The sequence below is a fragment of the Biomphalaria glabrata genome, chromosome 17, assembly GCF_947242115.1.
Source record: "Biomphalaria glabrata chromosome 17, xgBioGlab47.1, whole genome shotgun sequence".
Lineage (NCBI taxonomy): Eukaryota > Metazoa > Mollusca > Gastropoda > Planorbidae > Biomphalaria > Biomphalaria glabrata.
In genome coordinates, this window is record NC_074727.1 from 14,842,253 (window position 1) to 14,865,823 (window position 23,571).

Consider the following 23,571-nt stretch of genomic DNA (forward strand, 5'->3'; position numbering starts at 1 on the left):
ACGTAACGAGTTGGGTAATGTTTATGGGGGCTGGACGTATTTATTGCTATTAATAAATCGTTGAAATCCAACGTTAGGGTTTGATTCACTGAACAATCACGTTCTCTATGGAGAAATACTTTATTTCTTTCAATAACATCTTCATTATTTTGGTCACGTATAGAATAGAAATAGACCTACTATCTAGCTTTGTTGAGTAGAAATTCTGTCTTAAAGGTCGACAAGTTTAATTCAATATTAGAGGACAATCTTAGTTTAGGATTACTTTGTTCTGCTAATAAACTGAAATAAAGTGAGTTTAAAAGTGTTTGTGTGTGTCAAATCAGATCTTTACCTGGACAGTGGGCTTATCAATCATATGTATTAAAACGTAAGGAAAAACTATGCCACTTAGGCCAAGTAAAATTAAGAGCAGATTAAACTTAGGAGCTTCAGTTGAAAAACGACAGAGAAAGCATCTCCGACTGTATATCCGCGGGAGAGATGGTGTGCGATTCCCTTGATACTGTTTCATTGTCAGGAGGCCGAATGAAAAAAACGCCAGTGAACACGTTCCACCCCTGCTCCTGGAGATATGGTGGATAAAGACATGGGAAAGGGGGGAGAGTGACCCTCCTTCGCAAGTCCCACATGCATTAAAAAGCTCTTTTCGAGACTAGCAGGACTTTCCAGGAAGTAAGCACTTTTTTTTCAGGGATTCCCTGTCTCCATACAGATAGATACCACCATTGGCACCAGTTCAATCTCTCTCAAGTATCTCACACTAAAGTTCGTTTTAATGTAGAAGATGCATTCTACTGTCTCACATGGCAGTGTCGAAATCGGTAATCAAAGTTAGCATGCCTCTCATTCATCATGTGTAATGTACTTAGACTAGTAATGTGACTACGGGCTATGTACTTAGAGTGGTAATATAATAGAATACCTGCAATGTACTTAGATTAGTAATGTGATAGAATACGTGCAATGTACTTAGACTAGTAATGTGACAGACTACGGGCTATGTACTTAGAATGGTAATATAATAGAATACCTGCAATGTATTTAGATTAGTAATGTGATAGAATATGTGCAATGTAATAAGAATGGTAATATGATAGACTACTTGCAATGTACGTATACTAGTAATGTGATAGACGATCAACGCCTACGATAAGGCTGAGGAAAATACACCATAATTTCAAACCCTCTCAATTAGTCTTTCTGTAATGTATCTTAGTAACAGAATGATATGACTGGGAAAAAAAGGCCAGCATCAATAACATCTTAATATCCTGCGATCATCTTTTTTTTAACCCTTGTCTTGCAGTCTACACTTTCTTTTTGCTAATCAGTCACTTTGTAATTATTATATTATTTTTGACATCTACCATTTGGGAAACGCTAGCTCTTGATGTGCTCCACATGAAGCTCTGAATGTCTGTATTTTGAGACACGAGACTATGTGATCAGCCCGCAAAGACAGGACTCCATAGCCATCTTCGAGTTTATAGGAAATGAGATTGTGCTCATCTTCGACCACACTATATAAATATTTATTGTTTTTAGGCTTATGTGTTTAATACTATTAGTGTTTTTCAAGTGTTTCTTGACAATTAAAATATATATTTGCATCTGTGATCAAGACACTAGTGGACTAGTGTGATACGAGCATTGGACTGTCGTCACAAGCATCCTTACCCTGCCAACCATCTTCTGCTAACGTCGCAGGAACTTATATTATGTTACTTTATTTTATTGCTTAAAGAATTCATATCAGAAGCCTGAATGCAAACAAAAATATGTATGTGTTTGTAATGTATCAATCCTATTCCCAATCGGTGCAAGCAGTTTTATTAACTATTAAAATGTTATGTGAAACATTTGACTAACTTTCTCTTATGTTTTTAAAAGACATTTGTTTTTGAATCCAATAAGTTAAACGAGTAAAAGAAGGAGCTTGGGATGCTTACTTGGCCGAAACTATCATTCAAGTGAACATATTTGAATCTCGCTCAAGTCTGAAGAAAAGCTGCTGATGGAACAACTTGTAGGACAACCTGGCACTCTTTTTGCGGGTTACTTACTAAGACAAGTTGAATTAACCTGCCAGCGTGCAATGCTACAGCACCCCTGCCAACCCCACTCCACATACATACCACCCAAATCATTGTTGTTCTTACTTTTATTTTCCTGTAGGAAGAATTAGCTTTACAAAAAATTTTTTTTATTCTAATATGGGCCTATTATTAAAAGCTTAAGACTCATTAACTTTCTGTCTAAGTCTCAGTCTTTATACAAATATTTCAACAAATTAAAAAATAAAACACATGATGTTTATGTGTTGACCTTTTCAATGCGTATGTCATATTTTTTTTAGCTCTAGACAGTAACTTCATAAGTTTAATCTGTTCTAACTTTATAAGTTTAACCTGTTCTAACTTTCATAAGTTTAACCTGTTCTAACTTTATAAGTTTAACCTGTTCTTCTAACTTCATAAGTTTAACCTGTTCTAACTTTATAAGTTTAACCTGTTCTATCTTTCATAAGTTTAGCCTGTTCTAACTTCATAAGTTTAACCTGTTCTAACTTCATAAGTTTAACCTGTTCTAACTTTATAAGTTTAACCTGTTCTAACTTTATAAGTTGAACCTGTTCTAACTTTATAAGTTTAATCTGTTCTAACTTCATAAGTTTAACCTGTTCTAACTTTTAAGTTTAACCTGTTCTAACTTTATAAGTTTAACCTGTTCTAACTTTCATAAGTTTAACCTGTTCTTCTAACTTCATAAGTTTAACCTGTTCTAACTTCATAAGTTTAGCCTGTTCTTCTAACTTCATAAGTTTAACAGATTCTAACTTCATAAGTTTAACAGATTCTAACTTCATAAGTTTAACAGATTCTAACTTCATAAGTTTAACAGATTCTAACTTCATAAGTTTAACAGATTCTAACTTCATAAGTTTAACAGATTCTAACTTCATAAGTTTAGCCTGTTCTTCTAACTTCATAAGTTTAACAGATTCTAACTTCATAAGTTTAACCTGTTCTAACTAAAAAAAAATAGTTATTTCATCCTCACTTTCAAACCTTAGAGTCACGTGATTACGCACTCTGGAGTGTCGATGGCCGATTAACCCGTCAAACATAATGACATAGCTAAATGGGATTTCAATGGGACAATAGACCATATCAATAGAAAGTTTTCCCTAGGCTCCGAGTATCTAGATGTTGACAGAGATGTCCTTGTTTCTTTCCCGTGGCAGAACAAAACATTGGGAATACAGTTATATAAGACGTAATTAGCTTGGTCTGTGTGATATTGATTAGGTTATTGGTAAGTCCTCACCAGTAACTTACAAGGCTGAGCTCTGCCTATATAAGTACGACCGAAAAGTGACACCATCAAACTACACTTCTGTCAGAATACATTCACCATGAAGGTACTGTCATAGTTTATATTTACTTAATTATTATATTTCTTCTCGATGGTCCCGGGTTCAAACCCTGCCCGCTGCCATCTTCCGTCGTCCTGCGGGTGGTTTTAACTAGGAGGTAAACTATCTTTAACTCTGAAGGAACATCCGAAACTTGTATAACATTTGACAAACATTTCTGAATATAACTCGATGAGGACTTAGGAATCATAATGCTACATTCCAAAAAAAAAAAAAAAAAACACCACGAGTACATGTGTTGTATAACAGTAACTTTAGTTTAGCCTAGAATTCATATCATTGTATGTGAGTTTCAATTCAAACGTTTGTTATTCAGGCTTTCAAGGGAGGTAACCTCTCATTGGTGATATTTTTGTTACTACCAGCAGTTGTTTTAAGTGTTGTTACTGACCAGCTGTTTAATAATACAGTTATGGTAAGTTAATGTTTCTTTCATTCATATCTGTACCGGAATCACCCCTAACATCATATTATTTAATAGAATTATTAATCACACTTTAGACATATTTATTTACATCCTTACTTTGAAGATAGAATACGTTCATTTACTAATTAAAGTACCATACAATATAGTGTCTTGCACTGTGTTGCAAATATAGTTAGGCATATGTATGTATGTCCCGAATAAAAATCAAAACCGTTTAACCAATCTTGATAAAACTTGGCATAAATGTTTTTTAGATCATGGCGGAGACCGTAGTGTATGTCCCTTGTACAATTGGAGGGCCTTACAGATAGACAAAAAGTACCTAATTGTATCTCTATTAAGGATAGAAACCTTTTAACAAATCGGGTAAACCCGTTTTCACTGTATTTTATATTTGATATGAATATTTCGGCTAAACGGCTAAACACATTTTCACTGTACTTTTATTTTTGTGACAAAATATTTTTAAAAATGTAAAAGGAACCTTCTCCATGTTTAACATAGATCTAGAAATCCCGAAATTAAAAATCCTAGATTTGATCCCTAGACTCCTACGTTCGGAAAAACAAGGGCTTTACCACTCAGCCACCATAAATATGAGACTAGTTAACAACCTCCATTGAAATAAAGAAAACAACAACTGACACTTCAGTACATTCATTCTTTTCCTTTAGACTTTGACTCAAAGCATCCAAGATCTGCAAGCAAGAATCAATGGACTGACAAAGGAAGCATTGAATCAGAAGCTTACCATCGAAGAAAGGTAAACAAACGCGAGTTTGATTCGGCCCTGTGTTCACTTAATCCACGATACTCTTGTCATGAACCTGTCTTTGGGTGAACAATGTGATTGCTATATTATTGATTTTATTTTTACCAGCAGGGTATTGAATGTGAAACTGTGGTTCATTAAAAATAAAATACACATGACTCACGTAGTCGCATTCAAAATCCCTCTACAATAATCTGTATCTTAAATCTAGAATCTTGTGATAATAATGCAGGGGAAATAAGAAAAGAAATAATTAAAATAATGAGAAGAAAGCGAAAAAATAAAACTATGTTCCCCTTTCAAACCATGCGGTCTATAGGGCAGATGATGTAAATGAAATCTGCATTTTGTGGCCCACGGTTAACGAGTGTGTTATGTGGCTAGCACAACGACCTTTTCTTTTCCCCAACTAATGTCAGGTACCCATTAGAGCTGACTGAACTAAAGATACAGAAGTTAAAAAATCTTAGTCTTCACCAGGATACGAACCCGTGACCCTCCTGTTCGGAAGCCAAGCACTTTACCACTCAGCCACAGCGCCTAGAAGGGAGAGAAAAGTCAAAGCAATTACACTCCATATGCTTATGATGAAAACTTATGGACGTTATGTATTACAATATGAATTATGCCATAATTCTGCAAGGAAAAGTAATTTAACAAAGAACAAGTGAAGTTCGTTATAAACAAAACTTCGTCTCAGTTCTTGTAAGAGATGCTCTTGTGAGCTTGCGCTCCCAGAACTATATTTTTATATATTTTATTTTTATAGGTTAGTGTCAGATTTTATAATTGTACTTCCACATATTTATATAGGTTAGTGCGGGATAGTATAAAAGGGATGTACTACATGCTGTCTTAAAACAGTTCCGTGTACAGTTGACCAGTGGTCAGTATAGTATGTCTGTGTGACAGCCGAAGATCTTTGTGGTCTGTCGTCTAATTATTTTATTATTCTGTACCTGGGACGGCCTGTAAGTTTGTAACTATTTTTTTTTTTTACTAGATCTATGTCACACTATGTGTAAGGTAGTTATTTTATTTTCTACTTGGACTATTTGTTATAATAGTTGGCAACATGCTGTATTAAAGATGGCGGCGTCCATCAGTCCTAATAGAATATAATATAGTTTTGCATTTATGTTTTGCAGGCTATTATTACTGCTTTTAGCTGCTGCTTTTAGCTGCTGCAATTATTCTGCTGAAATAGCTGCTGCTTATAACTGCTGTTGTAGATCTATTCTAATTCTAGGGAATCTAGTGTTATTTTGTTTCTGCTATTGATAGTTTTGTTATTGTTTCTGTAGATCTATTGAACTATTCTAGATCTAATTCTAGTGAAGCTAGTGTTATTTTGTTTCTGTAGTGTTGCCTTATTAGTGGTTTAGTTATAAGTTATAGTCTGTTTCTGTTCTTAGTGAATACTAATAGTAAGTGTACTAAGGCTAAGATGTTCTTGTTTTAGTTATAGTTATGGGTTGGTTGTAGTAGTAGGATATTGTAGATCTAGACTAGTTTATTGTAGTTTGGTTGTCGATCTAGGTCTAGGGTAGTAGTTGTAGTGATTTAGTTAGGTAGTTGGTTTGGTTAGTTTGTTAGTGTTTGTAGTGGTGTAGATTTAGAGGGTTTTAGTTAGTTGATGGGTTCAGTAGTAGTGATTAGTCAAGTTAGTGTATATATTATATTTTATTATTGATTTATTTTTGTATGTAAATACAGTTTCTTTTTGTTTTATTTATCGTAAACTAAAGTTTGTTATCTTGTTTTCATTTAGTTAAGTTAGTATAGTTAGTTGTCTGGTTACTTAGGTGACTCTAGCCCAGTGGTCTTCAACCTTTTTTGGCCTACCCCCCCCCCCTTTTTTTTCGAATTATTTCTTTTAAAAAATCCGCCAGCGCCCCCCTCTAAGAAAAACAGTTATAAAGAAGCGTGAGAAGACAAATTTGAACAAATATCATCTATTTATTGATTGTTATTCTGTCAATAACACATATCCCGCTTGGAAGACGACCGCATGACATAGGCGATTGTTATGAACTCCTTGGCCTATAACTGACGAGCTTTGAGGAGGACTGAGTTACAGAGGTGCCCCCCTCCCCAGTGAGCGCTATAAAAATTTATTCAGGCGCCATTTCGCTCTCACTGGCATAGAGGAAAGTACCTGGCAGCATTCTCTGGCAGCAGATAGCCTCTGAGAGAAACAGTTCGAGAGCTCTTACAAAAACTGCGGGACAAAAATTTGAAACTCAAAGAAAAGCCATTATTGAAGACAGGCGCAAAAGACGGAAAGAAAACTTAAATAGAACACCAGCATACAACGGCTTTGTCTGCATAAATTTCGGGAAAATATTTAGGTCGCAGTTGGGTTTGCGTAGTTATGTGAAACACTGGACTCAGCTGTAATCTTCGGAATTAAAGGCAAAAACAGCCAATATTATCATTATAAAAAAATTATGTCAAATAATTTGCAGTGATTACACATAAAAATTAATTGTAAAGACTTTCTTTAAAATCCTAAGAATAGTCTCCGTTTAATTTTTTGAATATTACGGCCTACTGTTTTAAGGTTTAATTGTAAATTTAGTTTTATTTTTTAATATAAATATTATTATTGCTGAATTCACTACAAAAAGAAATCAAGCTAATGGGAACCTTGTGCCTCCTGCAGTCTGACAATATTAGAAATTTTAAGCTTTAAATTCGCCAAAGCAAGGCGAAGGTCTCTTCTAGTGGCTACATCCAGTCTATTTCTTTGCTTATTCATTAACTTTGTTACGCACTAAATCTAGGTTAACCATGTATGTTTACTGAAAAGCTAAAACATAGTTCCAATTTCGACCACAGTTTTGGAATTTTACTGAAACATTTAAATACAGCCACATCTCTGTTGTGCCTCCAGGGGCGTAGCTAGGAATTTTCATCGTTTGGGCTAGGGAGCTTGACATCTTTGGGGGCCGCTGCATTTTGCGTAATATTTGCCTTCCCCCCTCTCCTTAAATGGGGGCCCGGGGAATTTTTTTATTTCCCCCCTCCCCCCACCCTAGCTACGCCACTGTGTGCCTCCTATGTTTACATTCTTTTTACTGAAGACATAGTTTTGTAAATCTATTTTTTCATGCAACTCAATTTGAACATCAGTAACAGATGTTTAATAATTGTCATTTATATATATATATATATATATATATATATATTAATATATATATATATATATTTATATATATATATATATATATATTCATATATATATATATATAAATTTTTAGAAGCGAATCTTAATTTCTTCATAGAGCATTGTTATGTGAATTGCATAGATATCGGTGTCATTGGGCAGTAATTCATTTGTTAACAAACAAATTATGTGAGATTGTAAAACTCTTTAAAATAGATTTAATATCTCGATAAAAGAGAAAATGCTATTATCAATAAAAGGCAATCTCTTTCCTAGCAGACGGAGGTTCGTTTCATTCATTTGCGTTAGATGCCTTCCATGTAAAATATTTTTTTTAGCCTGCTTTAAGTCATCACCAACCGTTGAATCTCCCCGTTTCTCAAAAAAAAAAAAATTATTTAAGAGCTTAAAAAAACGAGCCATAACAATTAACAAACCCCTTTCGAAATCCAGCGAACTTCAGTTTACAACAAGAGTCTAACACCTTTTTCAACATTTGTTTCACAAAACTGTTGAAAGATGCGCTTATTTTCGGCACGGGTTTGTATTCAATTCACTAAATCTCAAGGAAATATTACATGACATACCAGTCAGTTTTCGTAACAACATTTTATCAATGTTTTTTGTTTTTAAAAAGTTAAATTATTCTGTTAAATGTTACCTTTAATGTTTTTTGCAATTAACATTTACATATCACTATATTAACATATGTAGATAAAATAAACTATAATCTAAAAGGCGTATTACCTACTTTGTTTATCAAATCTTAAACGTTTATACGCGCGAGATCCAATGACAATAGATACACTCCAATGATAGCAAAAGAGTAAGAATTTAAAAATAGAAAATGGGATTCCCGAACATTTCTAACGCTGTTTCTGTTCTTAAATTAGAAGCAAGTTAACTATAATTTGTCTTTATTTAGTTTCCCAGCTATAATGTTGAAGAATTTTTAAATTTGTTTTGTTTCAGAGCACCTTTAGATTCTTCTTTCCGCCTTTATGCCCAGCGCCCCTTTACCGCCCCATTTTGTGCCTAGCGCCCCCCTACCGCCCCTTTGGCTCTCAGCGCTCCCCAAAATCTCGAAAACGCCCCCTAGGGGGCGATATCGCCCCCGTTGAAGACCACTGCGTCTAGCCCCTTGGTCATCATACTGAGGTGTCACAGATTGAGCCCACCCAGTAGCGCTAACATCTGCCTACTGTTGGTACATTTTAATGTTGAGCAGCAGAGAATAGGTCCTCTCCCACTCGCGCCTGCCTGACCTGCTCACACTCTGATTTGACAAATTTAAACTAGGTACAGTAATCCATCACTACTACGCGGTTCATTGGTAATATAATACTTATATCCATTGTTTGTTGTTGTTTTTCAAGGGGGCTTATATCGCGGACATTGAGAAAGATGAATAACCAAAATGTTTCATTAAATCCATTAAAGTAGCAATCATACATAAAACACTGAACCATAATCTTCAAATACAAAATTTAATAAAATACTCTGAAAGACACAAAGATAAAGGCACATTCCTCGTCCCATATGCTAGGACAAATTTGTACAAACGCTCCTTCTTCCCTAGTGCTATTTGAGCATGGAATGGGTTGCCTGAGCTAGCCAGGGAAACCAGTGACTTGGCTGAATTTAAGTCATTGGTTAATATGCATGACTAAATGCATGACGCGTAGGACGTAATCATCTTCTTTTTTGAAGTAACGTCTGTATCATATAAGATAAGATAAGATAAGTTACATAAAACTCTTCATATTTTTTTTTTGCTGTTTCGCTGTCAGCTAACAAGATTAGACCTACACAAACCTTTATGATTTTGTTTTAAAATCTTTTTCTCTTCTTTTGGTTCATTTATTATTCTGTATGTTATAATTTGAACACTGTAACAGACCCTGTTCATATCCTTTTTGTGTTGGAGTAGGTGTGTATTTATAATGTGTTATATCAGTGTACTGTAAAGTATTTACTAGACTAGGTGCCTAAAAATATCTTTTTCTTATTGTTTGTATATCAAAAGTAACCCATTTTTTAAAATTATATATATATATAGGTGACAAAATATTTATATGATGTATTGTTTATGTCCATATCCGAGTTAAATTTATGTAAGCTAAATCAGGAGCTAGGAATTTCTCTTATGAAGAAACTGGTAGGATAGCACATGTAATACAAAGTGAGGGTTTTAGAAGTCCAAATACTCATTAGAAACATAACAAAATATCTACAATCTACTTTGTGAAAACTCGTTTTTCGTGGGTGGTTTTTGCACAAATCTCCCTCGAAAAAAAAGAACGAGGCATCCCTGTATGTCCTTTTTATACAAGACTATGTCAATACTGTATATAAAGAGACACACGTATTTTGGTTTTTACAATGTATGGCTGTTTGTTGTACAGAGTCAGGTCAGAAGGCAGCTCTGGAATCAAGCAGACCCGAAACTATGTCCATGGAACGTCCAGCTACTTTGACAACACCCACGTCGGGGTCAGCAGCATGATGTCCATCCATGACCACTCCAACTACCACGACACACTGGGCATGGGGGAGGTGATTGCTGTACTGAACGGCGTAGAGTTTAGGTAAGTGGACATTGAAGACTAACAATGGAAGATCATTAGTGTAGACTGAAGTGTTGGGGAAACATGGAATTTAAACAAAATGAAACGAGGGACCACGAACGATTGTAGCATACAAAGTATAGAGACATACATAATTGTTGTATACAGACATATATATTGATGTATAGAGACATATATAATTGTTGTATACAGACATATATATTGATGTATAGAGACATATATAATTGTTGTATACAGACATATATATTGATGTATAGAGACATATATAATTGTTGTATACAGACATATATATTGATGTATAGAGACATATATAATTGTTGTATACAGACATATATATTGATGTATAGAGACATATATAATTGTTGTATACAGACATATATTGATGTATAGAGACATATATAATTCTTGTATACAGACATATATTGCTGTATAGAGACATATAATTGCTGTATAGAGACATATAATTGCTGTATAGAGACATATAATTGATGTATAGAGACATATAATTGCTGTATAGAGATAACGTAAATAGATTTTAAAAAATATGAACGTTGTTTTTATCAACTCTTACTATTGCTTCACAATTTCTTCATAGTTACAATTTGTTGGTCTTAAGTCAAAAGTTGTTGGTCTTAAGTCAAAAGTTGTTGGTCTTAAAGTCAAAAGTTGTTGGTCTTAAGTCAAAAGTTGTTGGTCTTAAGTCAAAAGTTGTTTGTCTTCAGCCAAAAGCTGTTGATCTGAAGTCAAATGTTATTGGTCTTAAGTCTAAAATTCAAATAAAAATACTATGGTGAATTATTTATGTTGATTTAGCGTTGCAAAATAATGCATAGGTCGTTGGCTCAATACCCATGTAGGTAATTTCTTTTTCCTTTTTTTCAATGACAAAAACAATATAAATGATTCGTTTACTGTATATGTCTAAGTATACTATTTGAACATAAAGTAGAAATGGATTTTTTTTTACAGTATATGACTTCTTTTTTCTGAATTGATGGGACTGTCTACTCTATTTTACTCGAAAAGAAATGGAACAATATATTATTAGTAAAAATGAATTATTTTTTCGACACGCGTATTAGTAAAGACGACATCTTAACGATGTATGGACATTTTCAGTTGACTCTTCGCCAAATGAGTTGTTAGAAATGAACTCTTTCTCTCCTAATTTACGCCATGGTCGTTGATTTAACTCCATTACATTAAATTAATTTTTGGTTTTAGAAAGTATCACTTGTGTTATATAAAAACAAAGCATGTATTCTCATAATCTCCTAAAATTCTATACCAAAAGTAACGCTTTCTAGTGAAAAACAAAAATGTAATTAAAGTTTTAACATAACAGTGTAAAATGTAGAAGTGTGAAAAAATAAACAATTCTGTCAGAACGTGGACAAATAATTACGGAGATAAAGAGTTAAAGGAGTACATACTTACTACATACCAAACATACTGATGTCTTTATTTCAATTACAATGAAAGTAACACAGCTTTGACTATTGTGTTTGAATGTTTGTTACAGGACACGTCACAACGACTATCGTTTGGTGGAGCCTGACCCCACCAACACCACTTTCCGCGCTGTCCGGGACATCCTGCCTCCACCTACCCCCCCAGCTGTCCTGAGTCAGCCGACACTGGATGTAAGATTGCCTTTGTTAGTGAACAGCGATACTCTTTGATGAGTTAACTATGTTTTTACAATGCTTCTATCAATTCACTCTGTCTGTCTGTCTGTTTGATAAAACGTCATTTCTCCCACACCCAATCTCGGATCTAGCTGAAATTTTGCACAATTATTTCTTTTACTCCACTGCATCTAGAGTTGTGTTTAAAACTGTCATAAGTTAGCTATATTGCTACATCTAGAGTTGTGTTTAAAACTGTCATAAGTTAGCTATTGTTAGCAGGTCAGGAGGCACTAGACCTTTTTCTGCTAAACAGATTTTATTTTTTAACCGGTAGGTTGATGGTAACTCTACCGTGTGGGTCCGATCTGTGCACTCCGGTCTGCGACCAAAGGGCGGCCTTCGCCTGGGTGATCAGACCGCACAATTTAAACTAAACTAACTAACTAAAAGTAAAACAGCCAACTAAAATTTATAAAATAAACTATATACACTTTATTTACATTGACACATAAAAACAGTAATAAAACAAATATACCCACTACAAAACAATAAACTACTCAAATAACCTAAATTCTAAATTACCCCAACACTAAACAGTAAGCTACTAGCGGCAGAAAAGCAGACAGGCAGAACAGGAATTATAGCCTGCAATTACAAAAATAAACAAACATAAAAAATATATAAAATAATCATTATAATATTAATGGAAATACTTTTAGAAACATAAGATAATAAAACATTGTATAGAACAGCAACAAGGAGATCATTAGAGATGGCTCGGGGGGGGGGGGGGGTGACGCTATCCAGATTAATGGACCTTCCGGTTCCATCATAGACAATGGCTAACTAATTAGCCTGTGATGCAAGGCACTAATCCGTTTACATCTAAACTTAATAAAACACATCTGAAAACAATAAATCTTAATTAGAAATAACTAAAGTAAAACAAACAATTCCTCAACTTACAGGCAGTCCACACAGAACAACACTAAATAAAAACTTTCTAAATCACTGCTTGGTCACACAGACCAGCTAATCAACCACTGACCAGCGGTCAACACCGGAAAAAGGGACAAGACACTACATCATCCATTCTATTTATAGAGCCAGGTCATGACTCGTACAAACTAACCTCTAAAGTAAAAGAGCTGGCGGGAGACAGGCATGCACTCAGCACTAGCCTATAAAAGTAATTAAAATAAAATATACAAAATAGATAAAAATAGCTCAAAGAGCGCCAGCTCACACTCACCCCCACTCAAAACTTTTGCGTCCCCGCAAAATAATAATACTACAAAATTACAGTGCTATCACAATACACAACTTCAACATCTACATCAAGTCATAAAACCCATAAAACAATACCACTATCCATTTCAGACAACCTAACTCTCATGACTACCTACTCATGCACACTCTGAAAAATGCCATGTTGCCACACATGCAACAGGACACAATCATTCTGCCAATAAAATACTAAAGTGAGAATCGTCACATAAATGCATAAATCAAAGACATAGCAAGAAAAAAAGAAATACAGTGCATCAAAATACAGATATAGAAATAAAAAAATATTATATTCATTATATTTTACATACATATCTTCAAAGAATATTCAATTGACATCAGACATAGACAATGCAAAACATGTCTGGTCATCAAATCTCAGTACAAGTATGCCACCTAGGCTAAGGGGAAACACAACCACACAGGTTTGAAGGTGAAATGAAACCACACAGGCTTAAAGGGAATTGAAACCACAAAGGTTTGGCAGACCTAGTCACACAGACTAATCAAAACTATTCAGATTTCTACAAGGTCACACAGACCAACACAGAGCTACAGCCACAGGCTCAAATACATTCTCGGCGAACATAATGCATAAATATTATCAGTAGCAAATTTAGAAATAAAAACTCAAACGAAAAAAATACATCAAAGACATAGCAATATACAAAAATAAAAAAGTCTAAGTAATAACAATAACTAAGAAAATGATAGAAATTTAAGAATTTTCGACTCCACACAGTTTCGAATAAATGTTTGAGCTAGGTTCTCAATATTTTCCAGTTTGTCTTTCGTACCGGTACATGTAGTGGTTAAGGCCTTTAGAGATGCCCATGTGCCAAATGAATCTGAACATACTTCTGGTATTACAGATAAATTTTTGCATGGCTGTATTAAAATTGGGCATTCTACGTCCACAGAGGCAGGTGCAAGACTGCCTTCTTGGTCAGAGTCGGTAACTTGATTTTCTGAGGTTACGGTATTTAACATATCTTCACCTCCAGTGGAATCGACTGCATTCACCATCGGTATGACCTTGGGTTCCACTGTTGGTAACGTCACTGTCTTGACAATGAAAACCGTAGATGGTTGTGATGGACTCTCTTCTGGTTGTTTAGGGGCAACCTGGATTATGTCAATGTTATCTTTGGGACAACTACTGGTCAGATGTCTCCAGCTTCCGCAATTTTGACAACCTAAAGGTCGCTGAGCAGAGTGAGACTGACCCTTAATTTGCCTACGTGTCTTCTGGGACTTGCAGTCTCTGGCTAGATGGCCTGGCATACCACAGGAGTAACACCTCCTGGATTTTCTCAGTGGTCTCCGGGTGCGAATACCACCAGACTTGAAATGTGATGACAATTTGGCTGTCAGTTGATCCACTTGGTGGGATAAATTGGCCAACTGTTGACAAACACTGTTGCTGGTGTGGACCCCTTCTTCAGTCCACCTCATGGCTGTCTCTCTCAGGGAAACAAAAGACGTTTCGGGGTGCTCCCAGAGCTTTTCCCGCAGAAGGCGCCTTAGCAAATCATCACTTAGGTGGTTCACATAGTGTTCTCTGAGAATTACATCCTCCTGCACCAACACTTGCTTGGATTGCAGCTTGCCTGCTAGTGCAACATATGCAGCTTGCAGACGAATGGTATAGGATTGCACCGTTTCTCCGGGTTGCTGCCGTACTCCTATGAATTCCTCCATTACTATGGAGATGTTTCTTCTGTCTCCATACTCAGACCGAAGAATATTGATAATCTCTTCTGGCCTGTCCCAGGAAACCTGAGGATGACACCTCAGTTCGTCTTTCACAGACTCTCCCAAGTGTGCATATAGGAGGTTACACTTGTCCTCTGGTCGTTGGAGATGTTGAAGTCGCCAACACCTCTCAATGCTTTGGAGGAAATCCTCCAATTCTCCAACTGGGCCGTCTCCATTGAACTTCCGGAGTGTTGCATCAGCACGAGGCACCATGATTACTGTCGTAGACTGCTGCATGCTTCCTGCTGCTACTGCTCCCTAACAATGCTGACCTAGTCCCCTAACACTAGTAGCCTCTACTGACCTAAAAGACCAACCTAATACCCATATCTAAAAATACTATACAACTCTAAATGCCAAAACCGACAAGCTCCTAGACACACATCCTATAAAAACTCACTTCTAAGCCTTACATCTTAACTACCAAAAAAACAACAACTCATTACTGACCACAGCAAGAAAAATTAAACAAAACTCCTACAGCAAATTAAACTATCCATCTACCAACAACTTCCTATCAACCTACAACAAATTAAATTTCTTAACACTGCTGCCAAGTCCTAGACCAATACTAACTTAATCGATCCTAGCAATGCCTAACGAAAGCCTAAAGAAACCTAACAACAACCTAATCTCAAAAACAATGTGCGTCTGATCACTCAAGCACAGATCCCACTTCTGACACCAGTTTTCTGTTAGCAGGTCAGGAGGCACTAGACCTTTTTCTGCTAAACAGATTTTATTTTTTAACCGGTAGGTTGATGGTAACTCTACCGTGTGGGTCCGATCTGTGTACTCCGGTCTGCGACCAAAGGGCGGCCTTCGCCTGGGTGATCAGACCGCACAATTTAAATTTAAACTAAACTAACTAACTAAAAGTAAAACAGCCAACTAAAATTTATAAAATAAACTATATACACTTTATTTACATTGACACATAAAAACAGTAATAAAACAAATATACCCACTACAAAACAATAAACTACTCAAATAACCTAAATTCTAAATTACCCCAACACTAAACAGTAAGCTACTAGCGGCAGAAAAGCAGACAGGCAGAACAGGAATTATAGCCTGCAATTACAAAAATAAACAAACATAAAAAATATATAAAATAATCATTATAATATTAATGGAAATACTTTTAGAAACATAAGATAATAAAACATTGTATAGAACAGCAACAAGGAGATCATTAGAGATGGCTCGGGGGGGGGGTGACGCTATCCAGATTAATGGACCTTCCGGTTCCATCATAGACAATGGCTAACTAATTAGCCTGTGATGCAAGGCACTAATCCGTTTACATCTAAACTTAATAAAACACATCTGAAAACAATAAATCTTAATTAGAAATAACTAAAGTAAAACAAACAATTCCTCAACTTACAGGCAGTCCACACAGAACAACACTAAATAAAAACTTTCTAAATCACTGCTTGGTCACACAGACCAGCTAATCAACCACTGACCAGCGGTCAACACCGGAAAAAGGGACAAGACACTACATCATCCATTCTATTTATAGAGCCAGGTCATGACTCGTACAAACTAACCTCTAAAGTAAAAGAGCTGGCGGGAGACAGGCATGCACTCAGCACTAGCCTATAAAAGTAATTAAAATAAAATATACAAAATAGATAAAAATAGCTCAAAGAGCGCCAGCTCACACTATATTGCTACATCTAGACCTGTGTTTAAAACTGTGATTGAGCACAATGACCGCCTGGTCCACGTTTCACTTGTCTATTTCAGCTCCAGATCAAGGAACTCAGACAGTGGTTCAAAGCTTTCCAACAACAGAACACCACTCTAAGAGATTATCGCCCCTATTTCGTCCCTGTACTCTGTTACTTAGAAGGTGAGAGGTGAAGTGTCTCAAATAAAACTTACCTTGTTTTTTTTTAAAAGTAAACGTTTCAACCTTTTTTTTTTATCTTTATACTTACCACCCAGAGAGTAGTTAAAAATTCAATCTGCATAAAATTAAATTGACTATTGATCAAAGTATAATAACAGCTCGGAACGGACACATTTTAAAGCAAATTGAAAGTATTGTAGATCTCCTTAATTTAACAATTGTTAACGTTAGAGAAAGACAGGGAAGAGGAAAAGTGAAGATGCACAACATTGTAGGCTACATAAGATTATTTCTTTCCTGTAAAGTCTTGCTCATAAATGGTTTCCATTAAGGCTAGGCTAGAAAAACATTGTCAATTTTGTGTCAAACATTTTCTAGATCTAATTCTGATTCAAAAGTTACATTTTCCACAAAAACAACAATAAAAAACAAACAAAACCAAAAAAAAACATGAATTTCCTCCCGCTACCGTTACCGTTGATTTAAGTTTGAACCAATGAAGACCAAAAAGATGAAAGTGCTATCTTCTTGGTGTTTGACTCCAGAACTTAATATGTCATGCATGCATCATATTCTTATTTCTTTTCCGCAGGCTTTTGGAGTTTGGAAGAAGCAATCAAAGAACCATTTGCAAGTGATCGTCATCTTTTACTTGCTAGTAGTTGGCAGCAACTTTTAAACCAGGTTAGGCATTTCAGCATTTTAGTATATTTCATAGTCAAGTGAAACTGCTCCGGGGGTGGGGGGGGGGGGGAGCACGTAGAAGGGATGAGACAAGGGGCTTTCTTGTCTCTGGAGGCACAAGGACAGTCGCCAAACTAGTTTGTTTTTTTTTTCAATTCGACGATTGATTTAAGAATAGAATCTATTGAACCCCTAATGTTCCGAAGACGAGGGTGAGGTATAACTCATATAATTCATGACATGAAAAATGTGTAATATTTCTTATCCTGTGTTTATTATGAGTTCGTATTGCGGGCTTTTTTCAGCACATGTACCAAATGTTTGGAACTCGCTTCATATTTAGCTTAAATAAACCACTTGTAGTCAAGAAGAACATTAATATAAAACTTACCTGTTCAAAACTTATCCGATACAAACTTATTTAGATCAGTTTGGTATTATAACCATCTTTCTGCTTACGGTGTTTTTTTATGTGTTCTCCTAGTGCCCAGATTATGTTTCTTAAAAGCGCTTTACATATTTATTATATATATGGAATCAGAGTGCCGGATCGAATAAGACTATTGACAAAAATCTTTATCCCACACAGAAGATGTTCAGCACACAGAAATATATCTAGATAAAACACATTTGAATGATATAATTAAGAGTTATACAATCTCCAGAAATGTTTCTTTAAAGTGGAGAAGGGGGGAATAACTAACAAATTTGCCAAGTCCCTGACATCAATACTCGAGGAAGCGAACCCGTTAGTGACAACGCTAACTGTATCATAGTGTATTGCTTGTCGTTGATCAAGTTAGAAAGACTAGTGAATATTTAATATACAAATATTTCTTGCTATGACTTCTTACTTCACTCTGACAACAGCGGTCTATTTCGAATTTAGACACGATAAGGCCCTAAGCTTTAAGAAAAAAGGTACCCCTTATAAATCCACCCCACTCTACTGGCTACGCCCATGCTATTTACAACATTAGGAAATTTTTCTTTTGATTTTTCTTTAATATCCCTGGAACCTCTTGGGGACTTTCAAGAACACGGGGGTTATAAGTTGTAGCTTGTGTTGCCTTTAGGAAAGCCAAGCACTGTCCGTTTCCATATTCAACTGTAATACATCTGATTATGGGCAGTTTAACTCAGTTCACAGTTTGATCTAAAACACAACAAAACAACTTAAAGAACGGCTACAGGCTGGCTACTGTACAAAAGTTCCATTATAGAATTATAGATCAGACATTAAATAGATCAATGTTCATTTGATACTTTTTAAAGTCGTAAATAGATTTAGCTACATTGAGTTGATACCTTTTAAAGTCGTAAATAGATTTAGCTACATTGAGTTGATACTTTTTTAAGTCGTAAATAGATTTAGCTACATTGAGTGTATCTCCACTGTGAAGGAATCTACTTTTTCATTCCCTAGATTATCTACACTTCCTACACTGGCAACAAAGACCTTAACGAGAATATGGCTTTCCTGCCTTCAGCTATCATCTCCATAGACGCCACAGGGAGACCGCTGTACGCACAATGGAACTACAGGATCCTTTGCAAGCAGCCCAGCGTGGACATACCTCTGAAATATTTTAGACGTGTACGTAGGACACTTGACCTCTTGGGGCGTAACCAATAAAAATCATCTTCATAAAGCTGTCCCATCCTAAAAAAAAAATGTGAAAATCATTTTCATAAAATTGACCGATTCTAAAAAAAAAATCTTTGAAAGACAGATTCAATAAGTAGACCCATTCAATTTCATTTGTGTACCTGTTTCCTAAAACTGATATTCACGCTACAATTATAAACCATTTACAGCACATTTGAAGAACGCTCACATTTTTTGGGTAACTAAACGAGCAGTGCTCTGAAGGGGCCTGTGTTCAAGCTAGATTCCAATCTGGTATTCATTCACCACTCATTTGAGCACCAGCTTAGGACACTAATATTAGAGGTACTCACAGGAGCAGTGACGTGTATTTAAACATTCCCCCTCCCCTTCTCCCCTCAAATAATGCTGTCATCACGACAAAGATTTAAGCAAGTTTGTTATTATTAGCACAACTGTCTTCATCTTTAAATCCCCTTTTTAAGTACCACACAATATAGCACACACATGTTAATATGCATGTATTCCTTTCCGTATTGATAGGTGTTTATGTGGGCTCTGTCGGTATGAGAATTGGAATTTCAAATATATAGTTTACAGTACAGAGTTCTTGTGGTATTTATGTTCGGCAGCTGTTTCACTTTCAATTCAAAGTACTAGGTTTTGATGAAATAGACGAAGGGAGATCTAGTTTTCGTCACAAGGATCCTAGCTGTTTGTTATTGTCATATTTTATTGAACAGCATTCGATCGCACGAGGTCTATGCTTCTAATATCAGAATCAATCGTCTGTCCACAGCAAATTGACCTGCCCACCCTAGCCAGAAGTGGAACTAACGCTAACAACGTCAATAACACAAGGCTGGCACGTTTTCGCTTGACGGACTTTGATCCTGAAAGGTAATACAAGTCTATAAAAAAAATGTCTCGCTTTGTAAACTATGTAACCTTAATAAACGCAAAATAGAGCCGTCCGATTTATAACAAACAAAAATTGACATTTGATTTGAGTAAATTTAGTGAAATGACTAAATTTAGAGGCACTTGAAGACTGAAGACTAAAACTAAAGTAGCAAAGATACACACAAAATGAAACACAAAACCATAATTTACAAATACAAAGACACAAGCTGATAAGATACTCAGATAAACGCAAGAAAAAGGCACATTTTTTTCATTCCATATGCTGGGACAAAGTCTTGTAAGTACTCCTTTTTCCCTAGTGCCATTAGAGCCTGAAATGGGTTGCCTGGATCAGCCAGAAAAAAATAACAACTTAGCAGCAGAGTTTAATTCACTGATTAATATGCATGCCTAGAACAATACTTGTCTACGAGTTGGGCGTAATTATCGTAGGTTTTGAAGTAACGTTTGTATTTGTATTTTGGGTTTTTGGCACATCGGCACAATTTAGGCCAGTGGTTCCCAAACTTTTTTATCTCGTAGACCCCTTGCCGTGTTTTTCTGCTTTTCGGTAGACCCCCTGCCAGTGGCGTAGCAAGGTACCCGCGGGCCCAGGTTCAAGAACATCTTGGTGGGCCCCCCTCCAGCCAATCAGACAAATTTGGTGTGTGACAAAAATGAGTAATCTAAATGCAAAGACATTCCAATGTAAAGATCGTTACTTTTTAAAAAAAAAATGAGTCGAATGGATGGTTTTAAGGTCATACGATGTGAATGAGTGGGCGTTTCATCGTATTGGTTTCAAAATCAACCACAGCAAGAAAACAAAGAAACAAACAAACTTCGAATGGATGGTTTCGAGGTAATACGATGAGAATGTATGGGCATTGGCATCATATTGGTTTCAAAATCAACCACCGCTGGAATCCACTATCGGAATAATTTAAATAGGCACTCGCTGAACCTCCAAGAAAACATTTAACATGTATATTTCATTTAGTATGGGAATCCAACCCAGGACTTGTGTGGCTGGCTCGAGCTCAATGGGATATGGCATAAACACAGCTTGGTGTTGGACCAAATTGATGTTGGAAATCAAGTGCCAGTGCTTCTTGTGACTGAATTAGAGACAGTATTATAAGCGCACATTCTTAAAAGCACGGGATAAAACGATATTATTAATTAATATCTATTCGTTATAAGACACATTAGAAAGTAATATGTAAGTATGTAGTTTAAATATTGGACTGTTAGTGTTAAGTTAAATTTTAATTTAGGTGATAGCCAGATGTATACGACGTAACCACTGCCTGCCACATAAGTAAATATCACACCAGTACTGCGAGGACTATAGGACGTAACCACTGCCTGCTACACAAGTAAATATCACACCAGTACTGCTAGGACTATAGGACGTAACCACTGCCTGCTACACAAGTAAATATCACACCAGTACTGCTAGGACTATAGGACGTAACCACTGCCTGCTACACAAGTAAATATCACACCAGTACTGCTAGGACTATAGGACGTAACCACTGCCTGCTACACAAGTAAATATCACACCAGTACTGCTAGGACTATAGGACGTAACCACTGCCTGCTACACAAGTAAATATCACACTAGTACTGCTAGGACTATAGGACGTAACCACTGCCTGCTACACAAGTAAATATCACACTAGTACTCCAAGTTCAAGAACATCTTGATGAGCTTCTCTCCAGCCAATAAGACAAATTTAGTGTGTGACAAAAAATGTGTAAACTAAATGTAAAGACATTCCACTGTAAAGATCGTACCTTTTTCTTAAAAAAAAAAGTAATTATGTCATAACGTTTGATTCAGTTAGGACTGCATATAAGTAAATGTTTCTTAAAATTCAATGTTTGTAAAACTTCTTAACAGAGTGAAACTACTTAAAAGTGTTTCAAATAAATAAACAAATGTTCTTCCTAAGTTCTAATGTGGGCTAGAGGCATGGGCATAATGAGCTCTTTCGCGCCATGGTTGCTACGCCACTGCCCCCTGCTTAACTTATATTGCATTTTTGCAAATTCATCAACTCCATTTTTTTAAAAACTAATTTCTAACTGTAGTGAGTGTAAGAATGAAAAATAGAGATTCATCTTTTTTTATTCATAAAATTCAAATTTAAACCAATTAAAATAACAATTAATATTTTTTATTGGAATCACCAAAAAAACACTGGAAATGTTGTCTTTTTCCACGTCTATTCTCCATTGCTATGGATATTATGTTTCATATAGGAATTTGTTGTTCTATGATGTAATCATCAAACATTAAAAATTAATTAATCAATAAATTAATTTGCCTTATGTATCATTGTAAAAATTTTGGCAAAGTGCAGTTTCTCGTGTATTTCTTGATCTTTCACGTGTGGCTCAAATATTGGATATACAGAACTGTTTTCACTAACAGAAGAAGGGGTGAAGGTGAGCTACTGGCACCTAAGCCAGTAACTTTGAGCAGGAAGGGCTCATTAGCCTTGACTTGCTGGCCACCTAGCAGAAGGAAAACTGAATTCAAACCTCTGCTGCGTGCAATTTACCCAAACACTGGAAACGTTTCGTGGGTCAACCCTGTTAAAAATAAGGAGCCGGCGACCCTTAACCAGTTTGAAGCACACAGCATTACATTCTGTCAGAGCCTGTGACACCGCTGATCCAAAACACTGAATGTATGTCGTTTACAAAGAATTACATAAGAAGCCTTTAATTGTATAACTCATTCCACCAATGTGCCATTGATTTGTATTGCTGCTTAAAGAAATTGTTTTAATAATATCAGATGTAGGTTTGTGTAAAACAGTTTTTAAAACTATAACGGCTGATAAAGTCAATGTTTTACCTATGGTGTTTTCCGGTTTTTGCTATAAGTAAAGAGATATTGTAAGTCGCCTTCAAACCATCATCTTCTCTATATGATGTCGAAGAAGGATTTTGTGGGTCTAATCTGAACTTTATCTTTGAGTGTTCGAAAGTTTTTCAAACCTTTATCTATTTTGTCAGGGTGGCATCGTCTCAAACGATCCTCAAGCGTAATTGGTTTCATATCGTCATAAAACCGCTTATTTGACAAGGAAAGAATGAATCCCAATTTTAAATTATCAACGCTGTTTAACATTAGTTACATGAAGACAAAATTAAGCTAGTGAAATAAGTATTGAAATTAAATGCTACAATTTTTCGTTTGAATAGCATGATACATATTTAAAGGATTAACAAATCATAGATTAGTTTAGTAAATAATTTCATTAGTGGGATGAGAAAATTAAAATCGCAACATGATTAAATGAAATCCATTATCGTAGACCCCCATGGACAACTCATAGACCCCCAATTTATTTTTTCACTTTCGTAGACCCCTTGGAAGTCTTCGTAGACCCCTGGGGGTCTATATAGACCACTTTGGGAATCACTGA

General features: G+C 35.7%; 2 protein-coding genes across 2 annotated transcripts in view; one reads left to right on the forward strand and one right to left on the reverse strand.

The window, feature by feature from the left end:
• Window positions 1-3,302: 3,302 nt before the first annotated feature.
• Window positions 3,303-23,571, forward strand: part of LOC106051022 (uncharacterized) — a 32,605-nt gene continuing 12,336 nt past the window's right edge. Inside the window, exons 1-9 of the mRNA XM_056015257.1 lie at window positions 3,303-3,424; window positions 3,756-3,854; window positions 4,541-4,629; window positions 10,213-10,395; window positions 11,918-12,038; window positions 16,827-16,932; window positions 17,525-17,616; window positions 19,043-19,213; window positions 20,025-20,125. Of these exons, the coding sequence (XP_055871232.1) occupies window positions 3,419-3,424; window positions 3,756-3,854; window positions 4,541-4,629; window positions 10,213-10,395; window positions 11,918-12,038; window positions 16,827-16,932; window positions 17,525-17,616; window positions 19,043-19,213; window positions 20,025-20,125 (968 nt within the window). The 5' untranslated portion in view covers window positions 3,303-3,418. The remainder of the gene's footprint in view (window positions 3,425-3,755; window positions 3,855-4,540; window positions 4,630-10,212; window positions 10,396-11,917; window positions 12,039-16,826; window positions 16,933-17,524; window positions 17,617-19,042; window positions 19,214-20,024; window positions 20,126-23,571) is intronic.
• On the reverse strand, window positions 12,303-15,867 carry LOC129923606 (uncharacterized). Its single transcript, XM_056015262.1, has 2 exons — window positions 12,993-15,867; window positions 12,303-12,671 (listed from the first exon to the last, which is right to left on the reverse strand). The coding sequence occupies exon 1, from the start codon at window positions 15,306-15,308 to the stop codon at window positions 14,013-14,015; it is 1,296 nt and encodes a 431-aa protein (XP_055871237.1). The 5' UTR covers window positions 15,309-15,867; the 3' UTR covers window positions 12,303-12,671; window positions 12,993-14,012.

Coding starts and splice junctions, on each gene's coding strand:
- LOC129923606 (XM_056015262.1), bottom strand. CDS start 15,308: ATGCAGCAGTCTACGACAGTAATCATGGTGCCTCGTGCTGATGCAACA.